The 21208-nt window shown below is 36.4% G+C and overlaps 1 protein-coding gene across 2 annotated transcripts; it reads right to left on the bottom strand.

Annotated features, from left to right (window-relative positions):
* Positions 1-6053: 6053 nt before the first annotated feature.
* On the bottom strand, positions 6054-16449 carry LOC108677580 (glucosidase 2 subunit beta). 2 transcript variants are annotated; one of them, XM_018165821.2, is made up of 10 exons: positions 16307-16449; positions 15880-16017; positions 14415-14548; positions 13907-14023; positions 12983-13285; positions 10691-10867; positions 9950-10121; positions 8883-9073; positions 7821-7973; positions 6054-7289 (listed from the first exon to the last, which is right to left on the bottom strand). In XM_018165821.2, exons 1-10 carry the CDS (start codon positions 16410-16412, stop codon positions 7143-7145), a joined length of 1638 nt encoding a protein of 545 aa, XP_018021310.1. In that variant the 5' UTR covers positions 16413-16449; the 3' UTR covers positions 6054-7142. The 2 variants fall into 2 exon arrangements, with proteins under 2 accessions (XP_018021310.1, XP_018021311.1); XM_018165822.2 differs by lacking the exon at positions 10691-10867.
* Positions 16450-21208: the final 4759 nt, after the last annotated feature.

A 21208-nucleotide genomic window follows, 5' to 3' on the forward strand; every position in this document is an offset into this window, starting at 1 on the left:
AAGTCAGCTGACTTTCTTCAGAAGTGCAAAAGCTTTTGCCGGTGAAGGTCACAGAAGGTGTGTTTTACGATCGGTCCGTAAAAAAGCGTTGATCGGTTCAAAATGACATAAGAACAGGTTCTTTTGAATAACCTATGGATTGCCACCATGACTGAACATGTGATAATGAAGTCTGACTGCTCTAATGTGACCGCAACTACGTAATCGTAAATTCGTAAGCTTGATGTTTACATTTTTTTTGGCGGGAACTCATTGCAATTTTGCAACTGATTTCCGGACAAGCTTCACTGCATCCTGATCCATCCGAAATATCGGAAACCTTACTTTTTTTTAAATAGTTGGCTGAACTTCTGAACTTCACTGAAGACTGACAAATATTTTAAATGCAAGAATTTCAATCTAAATGTGTTGGCAAGATCTTCCGAAGCCGAAGGTGTAAATTTTGCTACTGAAGCATTGCAAAAGATCTTGCAATATTCATCCACTCTCTGCACAGTGGGAAAAACTCTCTGCTTTTCCACTATGCTGATGATGATTCAGTGGTAAACAATCATTACACTCAGAGCTATTTGCTCCCATGTATGGTGGTAAAAAGCCCTAGAAATTTAAACCAAGATGTTGTCATGGGCTGGTTAGTGGAGTAGTGGTTACTGACACTGACAGAAGGCTTTGTTTGCGGCAATGTGGCCGTTTGTTGGCCTTACAGAAATATGCTAGGCATTTCATTCAGGCTTTCAGCTTGATTCAGGGTTGATTGATTTGGATTAGCAATTACTAATTAGCAAAGACATCTCTGAAATTCAGTGCACAAAATTGGTGGCATACAGCTGGGCTCCCATAATCATACCTAATGCATCTTCTGAAAGAAACAGAACATGTGCAAAAAGAAGGAACTTTCCATAAATTGATTCTTGGTTATGTTATAACTTAAATCTTATAAGGAGAAGCAATCAAGTTGAATCAACCAAGCCACAGAATGAATTTTGTGGATGAAGATCTTTTATTGGTTTACACCAGTCACCACTTTACAGAATCTATGGTAAAAAATACAGGCCTTTTGTCTGTATTCAGTCATTTCAGTGTATTGTTTATGAATTCACTGAATTGAAGTGTTATATGCATAAAATAACAGCACCATGATATGATTCACATTTCACTTATATCACTACCTTAGTCTACCTATATACCTAGCCCCGGGCATAGTGACAACTGACAAACCAGACATTTTTTATAATCAGTTCATTTTCAATTTCCTCATGTACAATGAGTCAATGACAATCTACTCAAGATTTAAACCAATTTCTTGTGTACGATAATGATGGTATGATTGGTATCTACGATACTTTACTGGTCTACTTATAGGACTCGAAAGTGAACTAGGTAGAGGTCTATTGAGGACTGGTATAAAAAATATAACTCAGTAGCTACTCACTGAAGTGAGTGACAGAGAGCGCATTTTCTCGTCGACGAAAACTTGAGGTCACGGACGGACGGACAGACAGACAGACATGGCGAGCACAATAGTGCATTTTTTCCATAAATGAGAAAATGCGCTAAAAAGTCTCTACTTTCACACTAAGATGGCACGTGAACGTGACTCGTGAGTAGATCCGTGTACCTAGTCGTAGTGTAGCCCACCCATGGCATGTGAGACTAGTAGCCTAAATAATCATGGCGCCTGGCGGCAAATGTGGCCCTCACTTCGTAACTTCCTTTGGAGGGCAACATTAGACTCAGTCTTAAAACTAATAAGAGTTTTGAACTAGAAAATTTACAATATATATTTCAGCATAAAATATGAAAGCAAAACGATGTGAACATTTGAATTAGCACTGCTACCATACCAAGCATGCAGGTGCGTTCCAGCAAATGCACCGCCGCACATCATCACATGTATCGTCACTTCTCAAAAGTCAAAACAGCCAATACCCTGCGGGTTTGCAGTTTGCACTTTGGCAGTCTGGCTCACTATGCGTCTGCAGTTTGCATCAACGTCTGGCAGCAAGGCGTCTGTCCAATTCGTTCTGTCTACATTACATTTCCAGTTTTAGATAACAGACTGGGCAACAACTAATTCGAAATAAATTCGATGGTTTACGTAATGAAAATCCACTATTTTTTCGCTCAACTTATAAACTCCGTAGTGTACCATTCTCATATAGGCATTCCAATGACTTGCCCACAAAAAATGTTTGTAGCTTTGTCGAGGGCATATTAAATTTTTATTATAATTTATAATAATATTATTCTTGCTGACACGTATAACTCATTTACACAAATGTAGGATTCCTGAAGCGATGTCCTCTAGAGTGTTTCCAACTTGGATAAGTACATTATCCAATCGTTCGATGTACAACAAAACGTCAGTGATCGCTTCGTGGATGTTGACACTTTAGAGTATGAACGCGTTCAACAACAGACTAGACATGGCCATGCAGGAGCATAGCTTTTTGTCTTTCATTGCCTGGTACCCTACTGAACAACTGAAAGTCTACAAACGATTTTAAACCTACAGTCCGTTGAAAATATTTGATCAAAAGGCCAGTCTATTAGATCTGTGAACTAGTCAAGAAAAGTACAAAAGGCAGCGATATATCTCCTTCTCAACACCGAAAATACTATTCCATAACTAGTTTTGCTGAACCTCCAAGGATGACACCTGAACACCTTGAAAGATCAGCGGCAAAAATTGGTTTTAGGAAATTGTTCCTGAGCGCCTGTTACGGATTGGTTTTGGATCGGATTAAACAACCTGAGATGGAATGGATAAATATTCAATCAAGGAAAAGCTTAGTCAATGAATAATACTATTAGTAATTCAGTTCAAAAAACCTACGAATATTTGTAATTCATCACGAATTTTGGAGAATGTACCGTGCTTTATGTGTGAAGTATTACGAAATGTACACAAAAATGAAGTTTAAGTTTTGAATGGGTAACTCTACTATTTAAAGCAGCACCGAGAATTTCAAGAAACATACGTTTTCCTAAATCGAATTCCCTGGAATGAGAAAACAGGTGAATGCGATCAGCGTAAACAAAATGCTGAAATTTAACATATCGTAATATGGTGCTATACTGTTAACGGTTTTCGTTTTAAAAAATACACTTGTTCTAACACTCGAGTTTAACGAATCTTCACGACTACAAAAAATCGCGTTGGTACTGTTAAGTCATGAGAACTGATAAATACCTATATTAAATAATGTATTTAAATGCAAATTCATATATTTAAAAATATTTTCTCTATTTCGTACGAAGCCAACCCGAATGAATCGCTGCCCATAAAATTTTCAGTTATAATCTTAGCACTAACTCGTTCGGTGTGATCAGTGATTTCAATATCATATAGAATGGAATAGTCCGAATAGAAAAGAATAGAATTATCGGCACTGAAAAAATAGGCCCATGGCCTGTTGCCGATTCTTGTACTTTTCATGACTTGATTCCTATTCCGGCCTTCTGAACCCTATCTTTCCGTAACTGACGATAACATACGATATAGTTATGTCGTGCTGAAGAATAGGCCTGATGTAGCCTTTCGCCGATTCTTGTACTATTCATTACTTGTTCACAGGAGATCTAAAATCAGGTCCTTCGACTGGTTCATTTAAAAATTGACGTTAGTTAGAAATAGTTACTAGAGTTTTATCAGGTCCCTATTATAGGCGAGATATTCTGTAATGAAGTTAAATACTCGGTCAAAAAATGTATACGATATATAGACAAAATTTCGCAGAAGAAATTATGCATTGAGGATCCTAGATACACGTCATACCAATTTATTACCCTGAACTGCACGATATCTTAAAAAAATGTTATTGTTAAAAATATCTTACGAGTATGTGTGAAGGCGAACCATCAACAATTAAAATTTTCGCGGTATCGGTCAGGTCAGGAATAAGGTAAACAGAACGGAATAAACGGCTATCCTAGCTTAACATTTGAAATTATGAATCCACCGTTTGTGATCCATATGGTGGCGTTGGCGTAAAGATTAGGTCACGTTTGGGTTACTTTAATGTCAACTGAAGGTTGTTTTGATGTCGACTGCTAACATCACAGAATTCTGACAGTCAACTCAGGGTTTCGAACCCGAAGCACGCAGCTCCTATCTTGCTGTGCCCCGACTTGTGTTACGCAAACAGCGACAGAGTGTCATGGTCACTTCACTGACAGTAACTGTTAATTTTAGGTCAGGTGAAGCTACGTTCTCGTAAGCAATTGCATCAATAAAAGACATCGTCGAATAAAACAGGCAGGATCGCAATTTCAGCTTTGAATATCACATTTACGTGGTTGTTGGTTAACACGCCATTAGTTTCCATTAAATATTTGCGGAACCCTGACGGCATTACCTGCTTTGCGAAAGCATTTGTGCAATTTAATTTGTATTGTAATAAAACTAAAAATAAATATCTAATAGCATCGTATGCTTATAATATCAATTGACGATAATAATTTGTACCTCATATGGAAGAAATTCCCACACGCAGTTGGAAATAAATTCAGGATACGAAAAAAAAATATGATTGGTAAATTGAGTAAGTGCCCGGACAGAGCATCACGTTTATTGCAAAAACCCATCGAAAACACACGTTGAAATAAACTATTGGATACTTACGACTGCACGAGAGCGTGGTTACTTGCACGCTAATGAAAAATTTTTTATCACGTAATGAATTTACCGGAAAAGTTACACGACTCATAGATAGTAACGAAAAAGTGTCACAAAAAAGTTTGCAGTGATCAGTGATATTCAGAAAAAGTACCTAGTGAAATTAAAAAAAAGACTTCGTGAAATTAAAATAAAATGTCCATAATGAAATTCAAAAAAAGTAAGTATCATGCATCACAACTTCCACAATGACCATGGCATGCGTCAAAGGAATGGTTTTACATATGCATAATAATCGACTATTATTAGTGAAAGATGTCGGGAATACTAATTAGACGTGCTTGATGATGCACTTATGATAGGATACAGAACATAAGTTAGTGATGTCGGCGCTGAAGTGTAGGCCTGAAGTGGCCTGTCGCCGATTCTTTCACTTTTCGTGCTTTGTTCAAAGAAGATCTAAAATCGTGTGAATAATTCGTGCCGAAAATTTCATGTTTCAAGTTAATAATGAACATTAGTTAACGTATCTGTTACATTGTCGTTACACGTATTATTTGGGTATGAGGATGAAATGCAAAACGACATTCTTGCTCTTCATCAAATAACCACAAAATTAATTTATGTATTGTCACCAATGATTGTAATGATGTATGTACATCATTATTTTGGAAGGAACTCGTATACAGTAGCAAGAGGTCATTGGGATCATTCGCCAGAGCCATTTCAGCAGCCCGACTTCAACAATCAAAAGTTAATAAAGAAATAAATTAAATTAGGAGAGGGCACACATGCATTAAATTTTGTCGATTTTCCAACACACACAGGTTACCACTTTAATAAGAAAATTATTTAACACCTTCAACCACAAGAGAAATTTTAGCCGGTGATTTTTGCGTCGGGAATGACGCTGAATTAGTAGCAGAATGGGAATCAACTTTAATTCAGCAACCGTTAACGAAATACTTCCCGTAGCAAGTAACTAAGTAAACATCTCGACCGAACCGAGATCCAGATTCAAATAATGAGCGATCTGTATAGGAGCAAAAATTATTAATTCTCAAACTAATCACACAGCAAAAAAAAAAATTAAACGGCTAACTTTGATCTTTTCCGGCAAGATCCAGCGTGCTGGCTCAGACATCATATACAGCAAGAAAATTTACATTTCAAAAGAAAAACTTCATTCACAAAAATTGCAATTATATCAGCAGCAATAATGTTAACACAATTTAAACTAGTGTTAAATATAATACTGCGCTGAAATAATACTCACAAACGGCAATTCGAGCGAAAGTCCAAAATGGTTAATCGCAAAAGATATTTAAATTACAACAGCAAAATTCAAATGCTGAATATGAATTAAACATTCATTATTAATGGATTTTCGCTCCAAATAATTAAAAATTGACTTCGGGATAAGAACGTAGAACGATTATGATAGGCTATTGATTCTTATTTAGTACACATTCATTCATTACCTAGTACTAGTACATCTGAGAATGAAAACAGATAATTCACGGCAAGAATTAACGATTCCTGGAACCTAATAATACATGAATGTATGAGAAGCGGAATGCAGTATTTAAATAAAATACAGAACTGTTAAATATGAACCTCTTAAATGAGAGAATGGTCCGTCACTTAGCATGGAATGTTCAGGCGAAAAAACTTTGAAAACGTGATGCAAAAATATTACGCAAAACGCACACTGAGTACATAATAATAGCACAAAATTGGACGTATTACTGAAGAGTGACAGCACGTGAAAAAATTGAGCCAGATCTCGACAAGTGCATTACTCAATGTGCGGCGCATTTACGAGAAATTATGCCTAGTTTTTTCAGCAAAAAATATAATTGTAAACGAAGTTTTTGCAGATTTCCAGTAAACTTCTGAGATTGTGGAAAAAACAAGATCTCCGCAAAAAAAGAGATACTTTTATGGCATCAACATTCATCTACATCAAGAAAAGTTTCGTTTAAAGGGCCTTCAATAGCACTCATATTCTTATCATCTAGTTCTGAGAAAAAAATTCATAATTTTCGCATGGAAACATGAAAATTTTTCTCATCTAATATCAAAACATTATGAATTTATAGCCAGCACATTCCAAGACATTTTGATAATTATGACTGTATAAAAGAAATAATTTCAACATATGAATAATCTCTGATAATCTCTGTACCCACACGGTGAGGATTGTGAAATTTTTGAAATTTCAGAACGATCTTGAAAGGCGATTTTACCGAAAATGACTATAGATTGCATTTTGAAACGTTTTTTGTACAGCTGATATGATGACAGAAATGTTGAAAACCTGTAGAAATGGCAACTGAGAAATAAATTACAATCTGCATCAATTAAATTGAATAAATGATTCACTGCTGAACCTGGAAACGATCTTCTAAAGACAAACAGGCAGCTATATTTGCACCAAGTTTTTCGATGTAAAAACAACTTTAAAGATTATCATCTGAAAATAAATACGCAATAAACTAATGTGACTCAAACGTGAGAAATATTAGAGCTCGGTGTGCTGTGCATGTTCGTCACTGCCGTCTTCAACAGCGTCGCAGGCGGCAGGAGTTGTAAATATGAAGACGTACTCGCACTTGCTCGGCTCAGCGGCTGAGATGAGCTCGTTCTCCACGCCACACCGCAGGTGAACCTGAACATAAATTAATTTACAGTCAATGACACATCAGTCACCAGACAGCAGAGACTGCACATACCTCGCCACTTGGCACTAAAAACCGTATAATACTTGATAGAAATACGACATTTGTAGGGTTCGATAACCGCAAGATGACTACGAAGCTGTTTTGATCACGCTAGAAAGTTGTGGTCCAGTTTTGTTTAAAAAATTAATCATTCTATTGAAAGCCGGCGACTGAAGAAGTGATTGGGCGACGTTATCTGCATTGACGATAAAGTTATTGCAATAACAAGAATTGGAAATTAGTTCCAAGTGAACAATTACCAAAATGATTAATTCATGCATTATTATTAAAAGAACAGTTTTAGAAAGATAACAGGAGAAAGAACAAGAGAACAGAAAAATAAAGTCTCAACTTATTGCATGGTGGAGAATTACAAATGTGTTAGATGCAAATGCATCTTCAAATGAACGAAAATTTTACCGTCCAAGACAAAATCATTAATATGGTAAAAGTATGGCTGTAGTGTTCAGTTTTCTCACCAGAGTGGAGCGGTTAGGTCCGTTCCAACAGCCCTGTCCGTTAGTGTACTTCATGGCGGAGTACTTGCCCCGTGGCCCGGTGTCCTCGCCCTCCCAGTCGTGCCAGGTCCCGAGTCGCGTCTCACCTCCACCGTTCTTGGGGATCTGACTTGCCTGCACGTATAACATTACGAGTCAGTCGCGAATAATTCTAATAATTCAGAGAGAAATGTAATTCAAAGATAAGGACATGTCAGTCGCGAATTATTTAATTCTAATAATTCAGAGAGAAATGTAATTCGAAGATAAGGACATGTCAGCCGCGAATTATTTAATTCTTATAATTCAGAGACAAATGTAATTCAAAGATAAGTGTTATTATATAAATATATATGCATATAATTTTATACGCGTGCGCTTAGTGACCAGAAAATTCGTTGATTTAAATTATCAGAGTCGGACAATAACAATACCTCTGGTCACGAATCGCACGTGTATAAATCAGCAAATTCTGCCATCTAAAACTAATAATTATATACGTATATGATTCTTTGATAAATATAACTCAGAGACAACCTTATCGCGTCTCTCACCGCCATTCTTGAGGATCTGAAACGCCTGCGAGTGTCAACATCAAAAGTTAATTCACAATTAGAACACGTCAAGAAATTCGCCGTATGATGCTAAGCACAAGAGCATTTAAGCGAAGTATATTAAGAGATTAAAAATTTAATATTTAGAAGCTGCTTAACATCATGTACTAATAGATAGTAACAAAGAAGGAGCTAAATACCATAAACAATCCAGCCAGAATGCTTCACGCACTTCACATCTCAGATGGGAATTTAATCTATGGAACCTACTAAATCGTATCAAACGGACGGAAGCAACACACCGTATCAAATGGACAGAGCAAATGGCAACACACTGGACAGAGGACAGAGCAAATGGCAACACACTGGACAGAGGACAGAGCAAATGGCAACACACTGGACAGAGGACAGAGCAAATGGCAACACACTGGACAGAGGACAGAGCAAATGGCAAAACACTGGACAGAGAACAGAGCAAACGGCAACACACCGTATCAAAAGGACAGAGTTTATAGGTGTACTCTCTGTCGGTGTACTCGAAGCAGCGTCCCTCAAAGACTCTGAACTCGTCCTCAGGTCCGAAGTCTTTGTCGAGACTGGCTTGCTCTTCGGAGAGCTGCTTCTTCAGAGCATCGACGCTGCGCTGCGCATCCTGGTAGGATGAACGTGCGGCGTTCGCGGCTGCAAATAAAACATCATGATTTCCAACTCAAATCATTTCTCTTTGAATTGTTCAATGATAATAGTTGTTCGATTATATTATATTAATTTAATAATAATTAATAAATATTATTTGACCTAAATAATAGTTAAAACAACTCGAATGATTTCTCTTTGAAGGTAATTTCATGAACATTATTGTGAGGATATCTATCTAAGGTTCCGAAAATGGTGCCAAAGATTATGGGAAGGGCGGCAAATATTAATTAAAAGGTGTCAAAATTATGAAAAATGTGTCAATGATGATGAGAAAGATGTCAAGGGTTATGAGGAAGAAGTAAATATTTAGAAATAACCGGTTATTATCAAGAATTAAGAGGAAGATTTAAATGGTCGAAAATTATCAAGGTCAACATGGTGGTCACAAAACCTAACCTAATTGCAGATCTTCTCGTTTACACTCAACAAAATTAGTGAGATTGTCTAAATAGCGGTGCACTTTTTGCACTTGAGTGGGTCATTCTGACCAAGAACAAACGAGTAGTATCAGCGCTACACGTCAAAAGTGCGTCATTATTTGGACAAGACTCATTCATATTTCTGAGTGAACCCTAGACCAGCATCATAGATACTACGGGCTTTTATTCCACACGATGATGAAGGAGCTGTCTGAGCACGGAGCGAATATTGATGGAATAATTAATAATTAAATTTAATTTAATTAATAACAGTTTGTTAATTTAATTTAAATTTAATTAAATAGGTATTATTATATAAAGATATTACTTTAAATCTGACAATTAAGCCAATTCTTATATCATTTCTTACACACAAAACTAAAATTCAGACCTCAATTAATATTACTTAGCGCAAAAATAACACAGCTTTAATCCTCACCATCTACCAGGCCCTGCGTTTCATCATCATAAACAACATCAGGCACTTCAGTAGGCTCGTCCAGCAGCCCTTCATCCACATTATCCAACTCTGGATCATAGTCATCTTCATCTTCTGGGTTCTCCTCGTCATCGTCCAGTAAACTTTCGTCCTCTCCTTCGTCATCGACACTCTGCGTAAGATTGCAAGAATGAAATGCCAATCCTTGATTATTATTTGACACAATTAAGTGTAAGATTGCAAAGAATGAAATGGTAATCCTCGTTTATTACTCAAAACAAATAAGCAGAAGATTGCAAGAAGAAAAGTTTAAAAAATCTCAGTCATTGCCGCAATCAATGTATATTATTCATAACTAATCGCGAGGTTGAATGTATCGTATTAGGAAAAAATGTCCATAATTTTTTGGTCGGTCTATATCAACGTGATTGAAAGTGCTTTAGACTCGTATTAAACGTATGTTATGAAAACCACCTCATACTAAAGGACTGATATAGCATCATAATCATCTTCTATACGTCAAGAGGCCCTCATATCGAGCATTGATGCTATGATTTCAGCACCAAAACGCGTATTAATGAATAATACTACAGAATGGATGAAAATATATTAATGCTCACCTGGATTTCGCTGGAGCAACCGGAACGTCTGCTTCATTTTACTGTGATAAACGTGCATTAAATTGCTGCACTGCATCGAAAAACTAATACAGCAATAATAAACAATAATACTACGCTTTACCTTTTCTTCTGAATGTGGAGGAGGGGGAGGTGGTGGGGTAGTGGAAGGTGGAGTAAAGAGTGAAGGGGGCGGCGCCCCAGCCTTGTTCTTAGCGACATGATAAGCTGGACGCATGAGGTGCCAACTTTTAGTGAAGAACTCGTGGAAGTCGAGCGAGTCTGCGTGCTGCATGTAGAACTGCCCACACCGTGCAACACCACGTGTAATTAGTACGTTCAACTCCACACATAATATAGAGCTATTACAGCGCTCTCAGGAAAATATGAGATATTGTCCAAAACATGACCATTTTTAGACGATGCACATAGAAAATTTTGAAGCATTGTCCAATACGTGACACATTTTGCACGCAGCACAGATACGCGTTTTAGCCTGGCCAAACTGGTTCAGGAAAAACCACACAAGAGTAAATACTGCATCACTATTTGGACAAAGATTCACAGTTTTCTCTGAGCATGTTTGATGAACACACAGTAAATTAGAACTGTGCTACAATTTAAATCACAGTACAAAAACATAAAACAAGTGCCTGGATTTTAAAAGGTAAACTCCACACACAATACAGAACTGCTGCACACACAAACACAAAATGCCCATTTAGAAATGCACGCATACATCCAATTAACCTTGCACAGAACATACCTAGTATAAAACAACTTTTTTATATCTGATGTAATGGTGCTGTTTTCATGTACAATCAAAACAGCGTGGAACACGTACGTAATTAGAATTATAGCTGAATTCACATAGAAACTCGCACGTGCAAAATATATCAAACAAAATAATTGCTGTAGCTAGCAACAACCAGACCTAGACAAATCATGATCTAGATAGGTCTGGTAAATTATTGGGCTTTTATAAGAGAAGAATTTCATCAGAATTAAAGACAAGAGGTTGGGCCGAACCCAGGCATCTACATCAATTGCATTTCTAATTATAATCATCAAGTTACATGCTTGCCATTATCCACTAGCTTTACGCCTTCGCCCAATATTCTGTATCTAAATACGTAGGTACTTTCAAGGTCATAATTCTATCATGTCGATTTCGACATTATGACACCATTTCTTAGGGGAAAGTAATCATATATTATTATTAAATAGAAATATTAAATTGCCTCATTCTTTATTTTGCGGTCTACTGGTTGATTTGAGTTAGAATTATACCAAACTATCTTAGCAGATTGAAGAAGAACAAAGTATAAACGTTCTGATCAAGCTGGTATTAGAATTCTTCAGTAATATTTTCAAAATTTCTATCCGCATTAGTACTCTATCTTCAAATAAATGTTACATCACCACATTTTGTTCAGTGGTAGCTGCCAAAAAGGTTAAGGGAGCGCAAAAGTATAACATTCAATTTAAAATGTTCTGCGAGGGTCATATCCATTAAACTTGATTAAAATGCAAATGCAAAGACAACTTTGGTAATTAGACTTTGACGCAATTATGCTTTGAATTTCCTTACAATCATTAGCGTTATTAGTACACGCAGTGTTGGTTGATCACGCTATTCAAAACAAAAAAGAAGCAGTGAACTCCCACAATCTTAAAGTATCAAGAAAAGCTATTTGATTGTTTCAACAAGCTCATGTTCAACTCACAGTTCAACCCACAACAATATAATCAACTTACCTAAGCCTCTGAAGCTCATTCGATGTGGCTACAGATTCATACTATACTTACTGTCTCTCTTGATGCTGTTATTAACATCGTGTGAAAACCAAGGCCGTCAAAATAATAACTTAAATATCAATGTGAATGCATTGTGTTGTTCTGCAGTCGTTTATTTTCATTTTTACCTGCTTATATAACATAATTGCATATGCATTATTTTTTTGCCAATATTCAATTAATCATGAATTAACAGGAGGAGTCCAGAAATGGATTTGTGGCGATTTCAAGACATCATGTAATATGTAATGGAGTTTTACCACAGCCACTTGTGACGGTAACGACGATAGATGAATTCAAATGGGCTGCTTTCTTTGCAATGACATGCCTGAAGTCTATTCGCCATCTTGTCAGAATGTGGAGTAAAACTTTGAAATGCCAACTCGCGCATTGCGCAGCAAACAGGAACGACAAACAGGCCTCTTGGAAGCCTTGATCATTGTCACATCCAGCAAATATTCGCTGTATTCATGTTTATTGACAATATATCCCTATATTGGTAGTCAATATTCACTGTATAGGTGTTTATTGACAATATATCCCAATATTGGAAGTCAATATTCACTGTATTTGTGCTTATTGACAATATATCGTAATATATAGTCAATATTGAACTTACCGTAGCTTCATCATCAGACACGCTGCCATCGCGGTTGGTGTCGTAGGTTGTGTCTGCTTGGACTTCCTGCTTGGTCACGGCTCCGTCCCCATCGGTGTCGAGCTCGCCAAAGGCTTCTTTAGCCTCAGCCTCACTTGCTGCCAACTTGATGGCATCTTCAGCCGCTTTCTTGGCCTCGTTGGCTTCCTTGTATTGCTCTAGAGCCGCAGATTCCAGCTCCTCTGCTGCCAGTTTCAAAGTTTCTTGCTCAGCTCGCACAGACTCGGCTTGCTGAAGCTCAAGTTCTATCAAAGCTATTTTCTCCTGAAAGACAATTTGTAAATTAGAAGATAGAATGATGAACCTACTTTGTACAATTCATTCATCAATGTTTATCATTCAGCAGTTGTGGAAGACCAATAGCTGGTGAAAAGGAAATTTGTTGATGGTGTATAATAAGTGAAATCTTATTATTTAAATGAATTTATAGAGGATTTAATTTCAGAGAAACTATTCTATATTTCTTGTGCATGTCGTGAAAGGCTATTTTGGAATTTCTGTAAATGCAAGGAAGTTAGCTGTTATATATGGATTATAGTGTTAATTTAAAATAAGATTTCCACATACAACGCCACAGATTTTGATAGGTAAAGTAATTCCTTCACTACATTTATATTTCCAAGGTAATTCAACGCAGGTGATCTTTGAGGACTCAAGTTCTCCCAAAAATACAGAGTTGACTCATTCATGACAAATATTATCGGACTATAACAATTTAAAATTCTATTATATTTACATTTATGACATATTTGGAATCGTATATAAAATAAAACTCACTCGTGAGAAAAATTTTAGTATTTAAAGAATGGAATTGGAGCAAAATAAGGTGAATAAGTGACTGATATGGAGTTGTTTATTGACGGTTCAACTAGCGATGTATCTTACTTTTCTCTCCTGCTTCATATTCTTGCCCTGCTCTATCATGCCAAGCTTGAGGGAGTAGCCTTTCTTGGATTCTTCCTCCTTACGTAGAGCTTCTTCTCGCGCTGCCCGCCCAAATTCCTAGAAATTCAAAATAACATTATTGAGCGGACAATTTTACAATGGAATAATTTTGTTACAAGAAATAGTAACAGGAGGAAGCCTCATCAAAAAAAAAGGCCCAAATCTTCATTCACATGTATAAAACTCTGCATCAAAAAGGAAAAAAATAAGATATTTATCTAAATCATAGTGGCAATCAAAGATTTTTTCGAGTACAGCTCACTTTAGATTTCATGATATAGGTAGTTCAAAATTTCATTCAATATCTATATATAATAGTTCTAGTGCCCAGCATTCTCAACTGGTCTACTCATAGGCCTTATAAACGAAGATAATAAAAAAGTCTCTAACTTACCACAATAAATTCTTAATTCATGCATGATTCAATTCAAACAAAAATATAGGTAACCTGGCATTGGTCAGTGCAGTCTGCTCCACTGGCCCACTCATCAGAAGCATCACAACAGTCACAGATGCCATCGTTGACACGAGATGAGCGAACATCCAGAGGAATGTGACCCTTGTTGGAGCAGTGGAAGAAACCTGATGAGAGAGGAGGCAACAAAAGGAATTATCAGGGTGCATACCGGTATTTAGAAAAAAATTCCATGACAATTCCATGACCTGGTTCTGGTAATCTTTGAATGTTAACTGAAAAGAGAGTAGTCAGCGCAGCAGAATCAAACTTTGCCAGAACATGTACAAGATGTCATGTAGTCATCAAGCATTTACGCTTTTAAAGAATTGTTTCGCTCTACCTAAACTCCAGTACGTCCTACGTGCGTCTCCTGCATATATGCGGGTAGGTGATTTGGAGCGGTTCGATGAGGTGTTGGTTTCTGCCCTCTCGACCATCATCAATGTCAGCTTCGAGCGCGAATCTCTTGAACAAGCTGTGTTGCCGGTCCGGCTGGGAGGCCTGGGTATCCGTATGTCAAAGGACATCGCGCTCCCTGCGTTCATATCGTCACTCCACTGATCATTGACATGAAACCATTCCCTGTTTTTAATTAATAAAATCAATTCTTTTTTTTTTTGTTGGAATGGTGAGTGTGGGAGGCCTTTAAAAAAAAAAAAAAAAAAAAAAAGATGTGCATCAAACCTACTCATCCACTTGTATATTAATTTGATCTTACAATTTTAATATGAATCCATGTTTCTCTGCTGGTTCCAAATGGAACCACTCAGCATTAATGGGTTAACACATGCAGCACAGAAAAAGGCTTCCCTTTTTTCTTCATTTATTTGCAAATTTTATGACTTTCCAGGCCTGGAAAATGAAAAATCAAATTCCATGCCTTTCCAGGTTTTCCATGACCAGTATGCACCCTGAATTATATTTTCATTTAAATACAATTTTTCAAATATTTGGGTTTTCTAGGACTTATGTGGGTTTTTTCTGTTTCTGTATGAAGGTGAAAGTTAGTAAATTGTGTTCTAACAGTAATGACAAGAATCTAAAATTGTGAAGGTGTTTTACAGCTGCAGTATAACTCCACTTATTTATAGTAAATTTCAAAGAAATAGGTAACCAACCATGACTACTGATACACAATGTAATTAAAATAATGGGATGTAGAGAATTGTGATGAGGAAATGTACATCTGGTAAATCATTCATACAATCAAAAGAATGCAGCTTTATATTTTATAAACATGTAGTAAATCCAATTAATGGCAATCTAAAACTAACATTTATAAATGGAAATGAACAGAGACAAATTTGAACTTTTTTTAAATCATTGAACACTCTCTGAAATACTACGTAACTTTCTTAAAAATTCAGATCAATCAAGAGAATGTAGGAGAAACACTTCTCCACAAAGATATTGGCTAGAATGATAACATTTTAGAAACTGGCCAGACAATTCTCACCGTTGGGGCAGGCAGAGGTGCCTGGTTCATCACTGCCATCTCTGCAGTCGCAGTAATCATCATTCACATTACGGAAGGGAATAGTGCCGGAGCCATCCAGGCAACTGAAGTCTCTGGCTGGATCATACAGAGATGCCTCTGTCAGAGATAAAGCAATGTAAACACAGAGATACTTTTGACTAATTGAAATATTTCTCAGCCATAAGAATGATAAGGCTTCTAAATTAATTTCTTTTAATTAATGGATACATTTTTTATAACTGGTATGCACAATTAATCTACAAAACTGAATTTGGTATAAACAGATCAAAAAAGCATGAAATTATTCTCATGAGACATCCACATTGAAAGGTATAAATTTATGAAATAAAATTTTGACACCAGAACTGACTAATATGACCTGAAGATCACCTGAAAATATACTTACTGATAAGAGAAACCCCTCTTGGTCTCAGGACTTCAGAGCCAAGAGAACAGCTCAGCAAAAATGACACTAACAATAGTCTGAGGCAATCTTGAATCAATTGCACCATAATTAGCAATTATGCACACAAGTATGCCTTGCAAATACTGACCTGAAGAGGGAAAAATATTAGAAATTCATCAATTATAGGTATTACATACAGTGGGGGAAATAAATATTCGTACACTTGAAAAATCGTATTTTAATGTATGTAAGTACACAAACTTAACAGGAAAAGTGATTTAAATTATGTATAGAGACGCATAGTATTCAAAAATACTATCAAAAGAAATTAAATCTCAATGCAACAAAAAACAATNGGAATCTACGATGCAGAATTTCATTCTCAAATAAATTTGAAACTGTCACATAGTCCTCGGAGTTTAATACTTGTAATTCACATAAAACTAATTTTTACCTGACTAAACTTAATTATGCAGATGATTTGTGGTAAGTCTATTGAAATTGAACGTCATATTTATTAGAGCCAAGGCAAATGAAATGAAATGACTGAATTTAATGCTGATGTTTTGTTGGTGAAGTATATGCTGCCCAGACGTATGTTAATGAATGAATTTTTAATATAAATGAATTTTTTTGCGGCATTAATTATTCGTATTTTTGCGGTAATTAACTTCAAGCATTGACGTTGTATTGTGATCACCCTCTACAGCTCCTGTCTCTTATACACATCTAGATGTGTATAAGAGACAGACCCTGCTGAGATGGCTGCGATTATGCTTTTCCAGCCAGAACAGGCAAAACTTAGGGTGGAAGGCCGCTGCCAGCTGGCACTCCTTGTCTTCTAGGAGGGACCAAAACCTTTTCGTGATGCCTGCCAGCATTGCCAGACTGCAGTACAGGACGTGTTGTGTTACTGCCAGTAACACAAGACGTGATTGGCTGACGAACATTTGATGTCGTAGTCAGCCATCAGTGTGGGCGTGGCACACGGCTTACAATACTTAGCATTACATCAGAGATTTTAAAACATTTTTAGCGGACTGCCAGTTAGCGGAACTAAATTTAGCGGAAGCTAATTGGTCCGCTAAAGGTTTTCAAAGTTAGCTGAACAGCTAATCCGATAAGGAAAAAGTTAGCTTCGCTAATTAGCGGTTAGCGGAACTGTGCCCACCACTGGTACTTACATACATTAAAATACGATTTTTCAAGTGTACGAATATTTATTTCCCCCCACTGTACATCTGTTTAAAAATAATAGCTTAAGGACCTGATTGCACTTTTTAATTATAAGACTGTGACTGTGAAGTGAGTGATGAATTTATGGTGAGTTTAAAATTTGGTATGAAAGGATATACGTATGTATGTTGGTAAGTGGTAGCTTTTTTATTTCACAACATTTTGATATGTCTGAAATGAATATAGAACAAGTTGGAGGACCCAGAAATAAACACTACCAGCAGCGAAGACTAACTTGACCAGGGATTATTAAATGCAGCAACTTTAGAATCTCATCATAATGAGTCACATGAGTAATGATGAAACTTATGTATGCTAAAATACATATACAATACTCCCACTAAAAATAATTTCAAAGGTCCAGGTAATAACTTGATAATAAATTATTGCTTATGTGTACTAGAACCAATCTTTCAAGTGCCAGGTAGGTTTCAAACAAACATACGTAACAGCACAAAAAGAAACTTGCACAAGTATATAAAAATAAATATATAGAATATACCTAGTATCTAGTTTTTATATCAATATATAGCACTAGGTATCATCAAACAGGGTAAAAAGGGATGGGCGGGGTAAATCGGGATGCGAGTCCCACATTTCCTAGAAATGTTGTAGCAGCTAAACTTATCAAAATATTGCAAAACTAAAATAAGTGGCGTAAACTTCAACATTTTTACTATCTATTATGTATAAAGCTAGTCAGGAAATCGTACATTAACTATCTTTAAAAAATCGCTGAAAAAAAGTGTGAAAAGTGCAATTTTGGAAAAGTACCTACCTCTGCTAAGGTCTGGAACAAAAAAAAATATTTGCTGTATTAAAAAATTTTACTTACATAAAAGTTGCACCCAGGTATCGGCTTGAAAACGTAATTGACGGAATTTGCCTATCTCATTAAAAAAAAATGGCAGCCATTTCCGCGCGACGGGGTAAAAAGGGACACCCCCAGGGTAATTAGGGACACCCTTAAAAATGCATATACAGTAGAACCTCAGTTAGCAAAGGCTCCAGTTAACAAAAAAATTGATTAACAACAAAGAACTTTGATTACATTTACCTTGCTCAGTGAAAAAAATTCACTTATCAAAAAATTAGTGCACCATCGATCATCACAAAATTGTACATAGAATGATATACCATAGAATTGTGCACCGGGCATCATAGAATGAAAAGTAATTGATCTATTTATTTCTCCAAAACATATGATGGTTGTCACTAAAACATTATTTTCTGTTTCAGGTATGTTTTTCACAATCTTTTTTGTTATTGTGAAATCACTTGACTCGATTAAAATTGTGCAAAATTACTGTCAGGACTGTAAGCTTACAGATACAGAAGAAATGCTGCATGGCTGCTGATATGAAGCTTGCAGTGAACAAGGTCATTGTCAATGCTCAATGGCATGTCCATGGATACAGTAATATGATGACTAATATCACATTAATAATACGGTAATTAATGAATATGGTAATATCATATCAATAAAGGAAAAACAAGTAAAAATCACAGAAAATGTCATTTATTCTACCTCTACATCATCTACAATGAAAGAGGAGGACTTCAGAGTACTGTTAGTAATGGATGAGTACACTCTGCATGTTTCAAACGTTTTAAAATGAACTTTTATTGCAAGTGTCCCGGATTACCTCGTTCCCAGGAGTAAATCGGGACGGTTTTATTCTGCCTCTGGCACCTTACGAATAGCATATGGATTTTTTTGAAGATGCCATTCGATAGCCCTTGCAAAGAGCTATAAAATGAGCCTAAACTTGTTTCTGAAATGTTTCATGGTAAGAAGTTATTAACAAAAAACGCTCAAAACTGTCCCTTTTTACCCCGTTTGATGGTACATCTTTTATGTAAATAGAATGCAGAAAATTAGCAAATATTGGAAAATCATAGGCAGTAGGTACACCAGAAAACAAATTTGCATCATCAGGATAACTTGCAATTGTATTTGTCCATACCATACATAGATAATTGTCTCTAATAGTACTATACATTTTTTATAACAAATCTTCTAAGATATGAGGAAAATATATTCCTTTTAAGCAACTGTCTTCTCACTAGGGATTTCCTTCTTTCCTATTTTGTAGATACCACGAGATTTCAGAAATAAATAACATCAATGACAATAACATGATTAAATTAACTTCTACAGAACCCCACATTACATTACATGGGATGGAGTATGTTTAGAGCGAGAAGAATGACAGCAGCATTTAGATATAAAGTATAACTGGAAAGAATGGATGATGTATGTTGGGTGCATAAGATGTACTTGTGAAACTTGAGAATGAGCAAATGGGAATGTACCGGTAAGTGTCATGCAATAGTTTGCAAGTGTGAGTTTCATGAAACATGGGCTTTCTCTGGGAATAATAGAACAAGAGAGGAATGGATGATAACAGTATATATAGGGTGTAACAGGGATCAAATGGGATGCCGAAGAATGGAAGAAATAAATAGAAAGGAGTGAAATTATGTTGTTCAAGAGTATGAAAGCAAGGAATGGAAAGATTGGAGAGCCTGACATTGTACATGATGAAAGTGATGCCAAAGTATGAGTACATATAAGATGGAAGTAGAGGTGGGGCCCCAATTTTCTGTGTGAGAGCAAATGCTTTGAATGTGAATGCACGGGCAAATAGGTGGAATGAAAGAAGAGAGGATATTTGTTTTATGTGTGACAGAGGGGAGAGGAAAGCTGAGGAGCATCTGATATGGAGTGTGATGCATATGAGAGGGAGAGACTGGAAATGATGAGAGTCATACAGGAGGAGAGGGATGAGGACAATTGTGTGATGTATGAGTAAATAGGAGACAAATGGATTTCAATGATAGTGGGACCGTCAACAGGGGTGACTGCTGCTATGACTGAGAGTAGAGAGCAATTTTTTGAGAGTGCATGGAGAATGAGGGAGAGAAGGAGGTTGGTGAGAATGGAGGCTGGCCAAAAGGAAGAGATTGGAGGCTGGCAAATTGCCACTGGCCAAAAGGCACAAGGGAAGGCCAACAAAGGAATCCCTTGTCTGCCACCATTCATACTGATGGCAGAGCAGAGAGTTTTTTAGACTCTTCCTAAGTTCATTTTTGAGTCCTATAAGTAGAACAGTGAAGTATGATGGACATCAGCATTATCATACATAAGAAAATTTATTTAAATCTTTAGTAGATGAAGAAATTAATATTGAACTGATTCTAATTTATGAAGAGTTTATAATTTGTCACTATGGCTGACTATGGCACCATGATTCTTGGTTTGGAACCTTACTAACTAACAAAGCCAATAAGGATTCTGAAATTATACATGGTGCGATTGGCATTGGAGCAGAAATATTTTAAAACTTAGCTTCAAGTTCATTTTTGAGTCCAATAAGTAGAGCAGTGAGGTATCATGGATAGCAGCATTAGTAATTTAGTATCATACCATAAAATGGGGTCACTTTGACTCCCGGGGTAACTTTGACCACTTTTTGTTTTTTAACAAAAACCCCCAAAGCTCAAAAACTATTTGACATAGAAAAATTATGTCAATGGCCATTAAAGGCCTAATACTGAGGCTACGTAACCCAATAGAAAGATTTAAAAAGTTTGCATATCTAATAGGTTAAAAAATTAAAAATGTGACCCACAAAAAAGAGCTATTATTTAAAGCCTGTCAGA

Source organism: Hyalella azteca, unplaced genomic scaffold (genome assembly GCF_000764305.2).
Source record: "Hyalella azteca isolate HAZT.00-mixed unplaced genomic scaffold, Hazt_2.0.2 contig5529, whole genome shotgun sequence".
NCBI classification, from domain to species: Eukaryota; Metazoa; Arthropoda; class Malacostraca; order Amphipoda; family Hyalellidae; genus Hyalella; species Hyalella azteca.

Coding starts and splice junctions, on each gene's coding strand:
- LOC108677580 (XM_018165821.2), bottom strand. CDS start 16,412: ATGGTGCAATTGATTCAAGATTGCCTCAGACTATTGTTAGTGTCATTT. Junction 14,549..15,879: donor CACCTCTGCCTGCCCCAACG/GTGAGAATTGTC, acceptor CTCTCTCATCAG/GTTTCTTCCACTGCTCCAAC. Junction 7,974..8,882: donor AACTCTGTCCTTTTGATACG/GTGTGTTGCCGT, acceptor TTATACGTGCAG/GCAAGTCAGATCCCCAAGAA.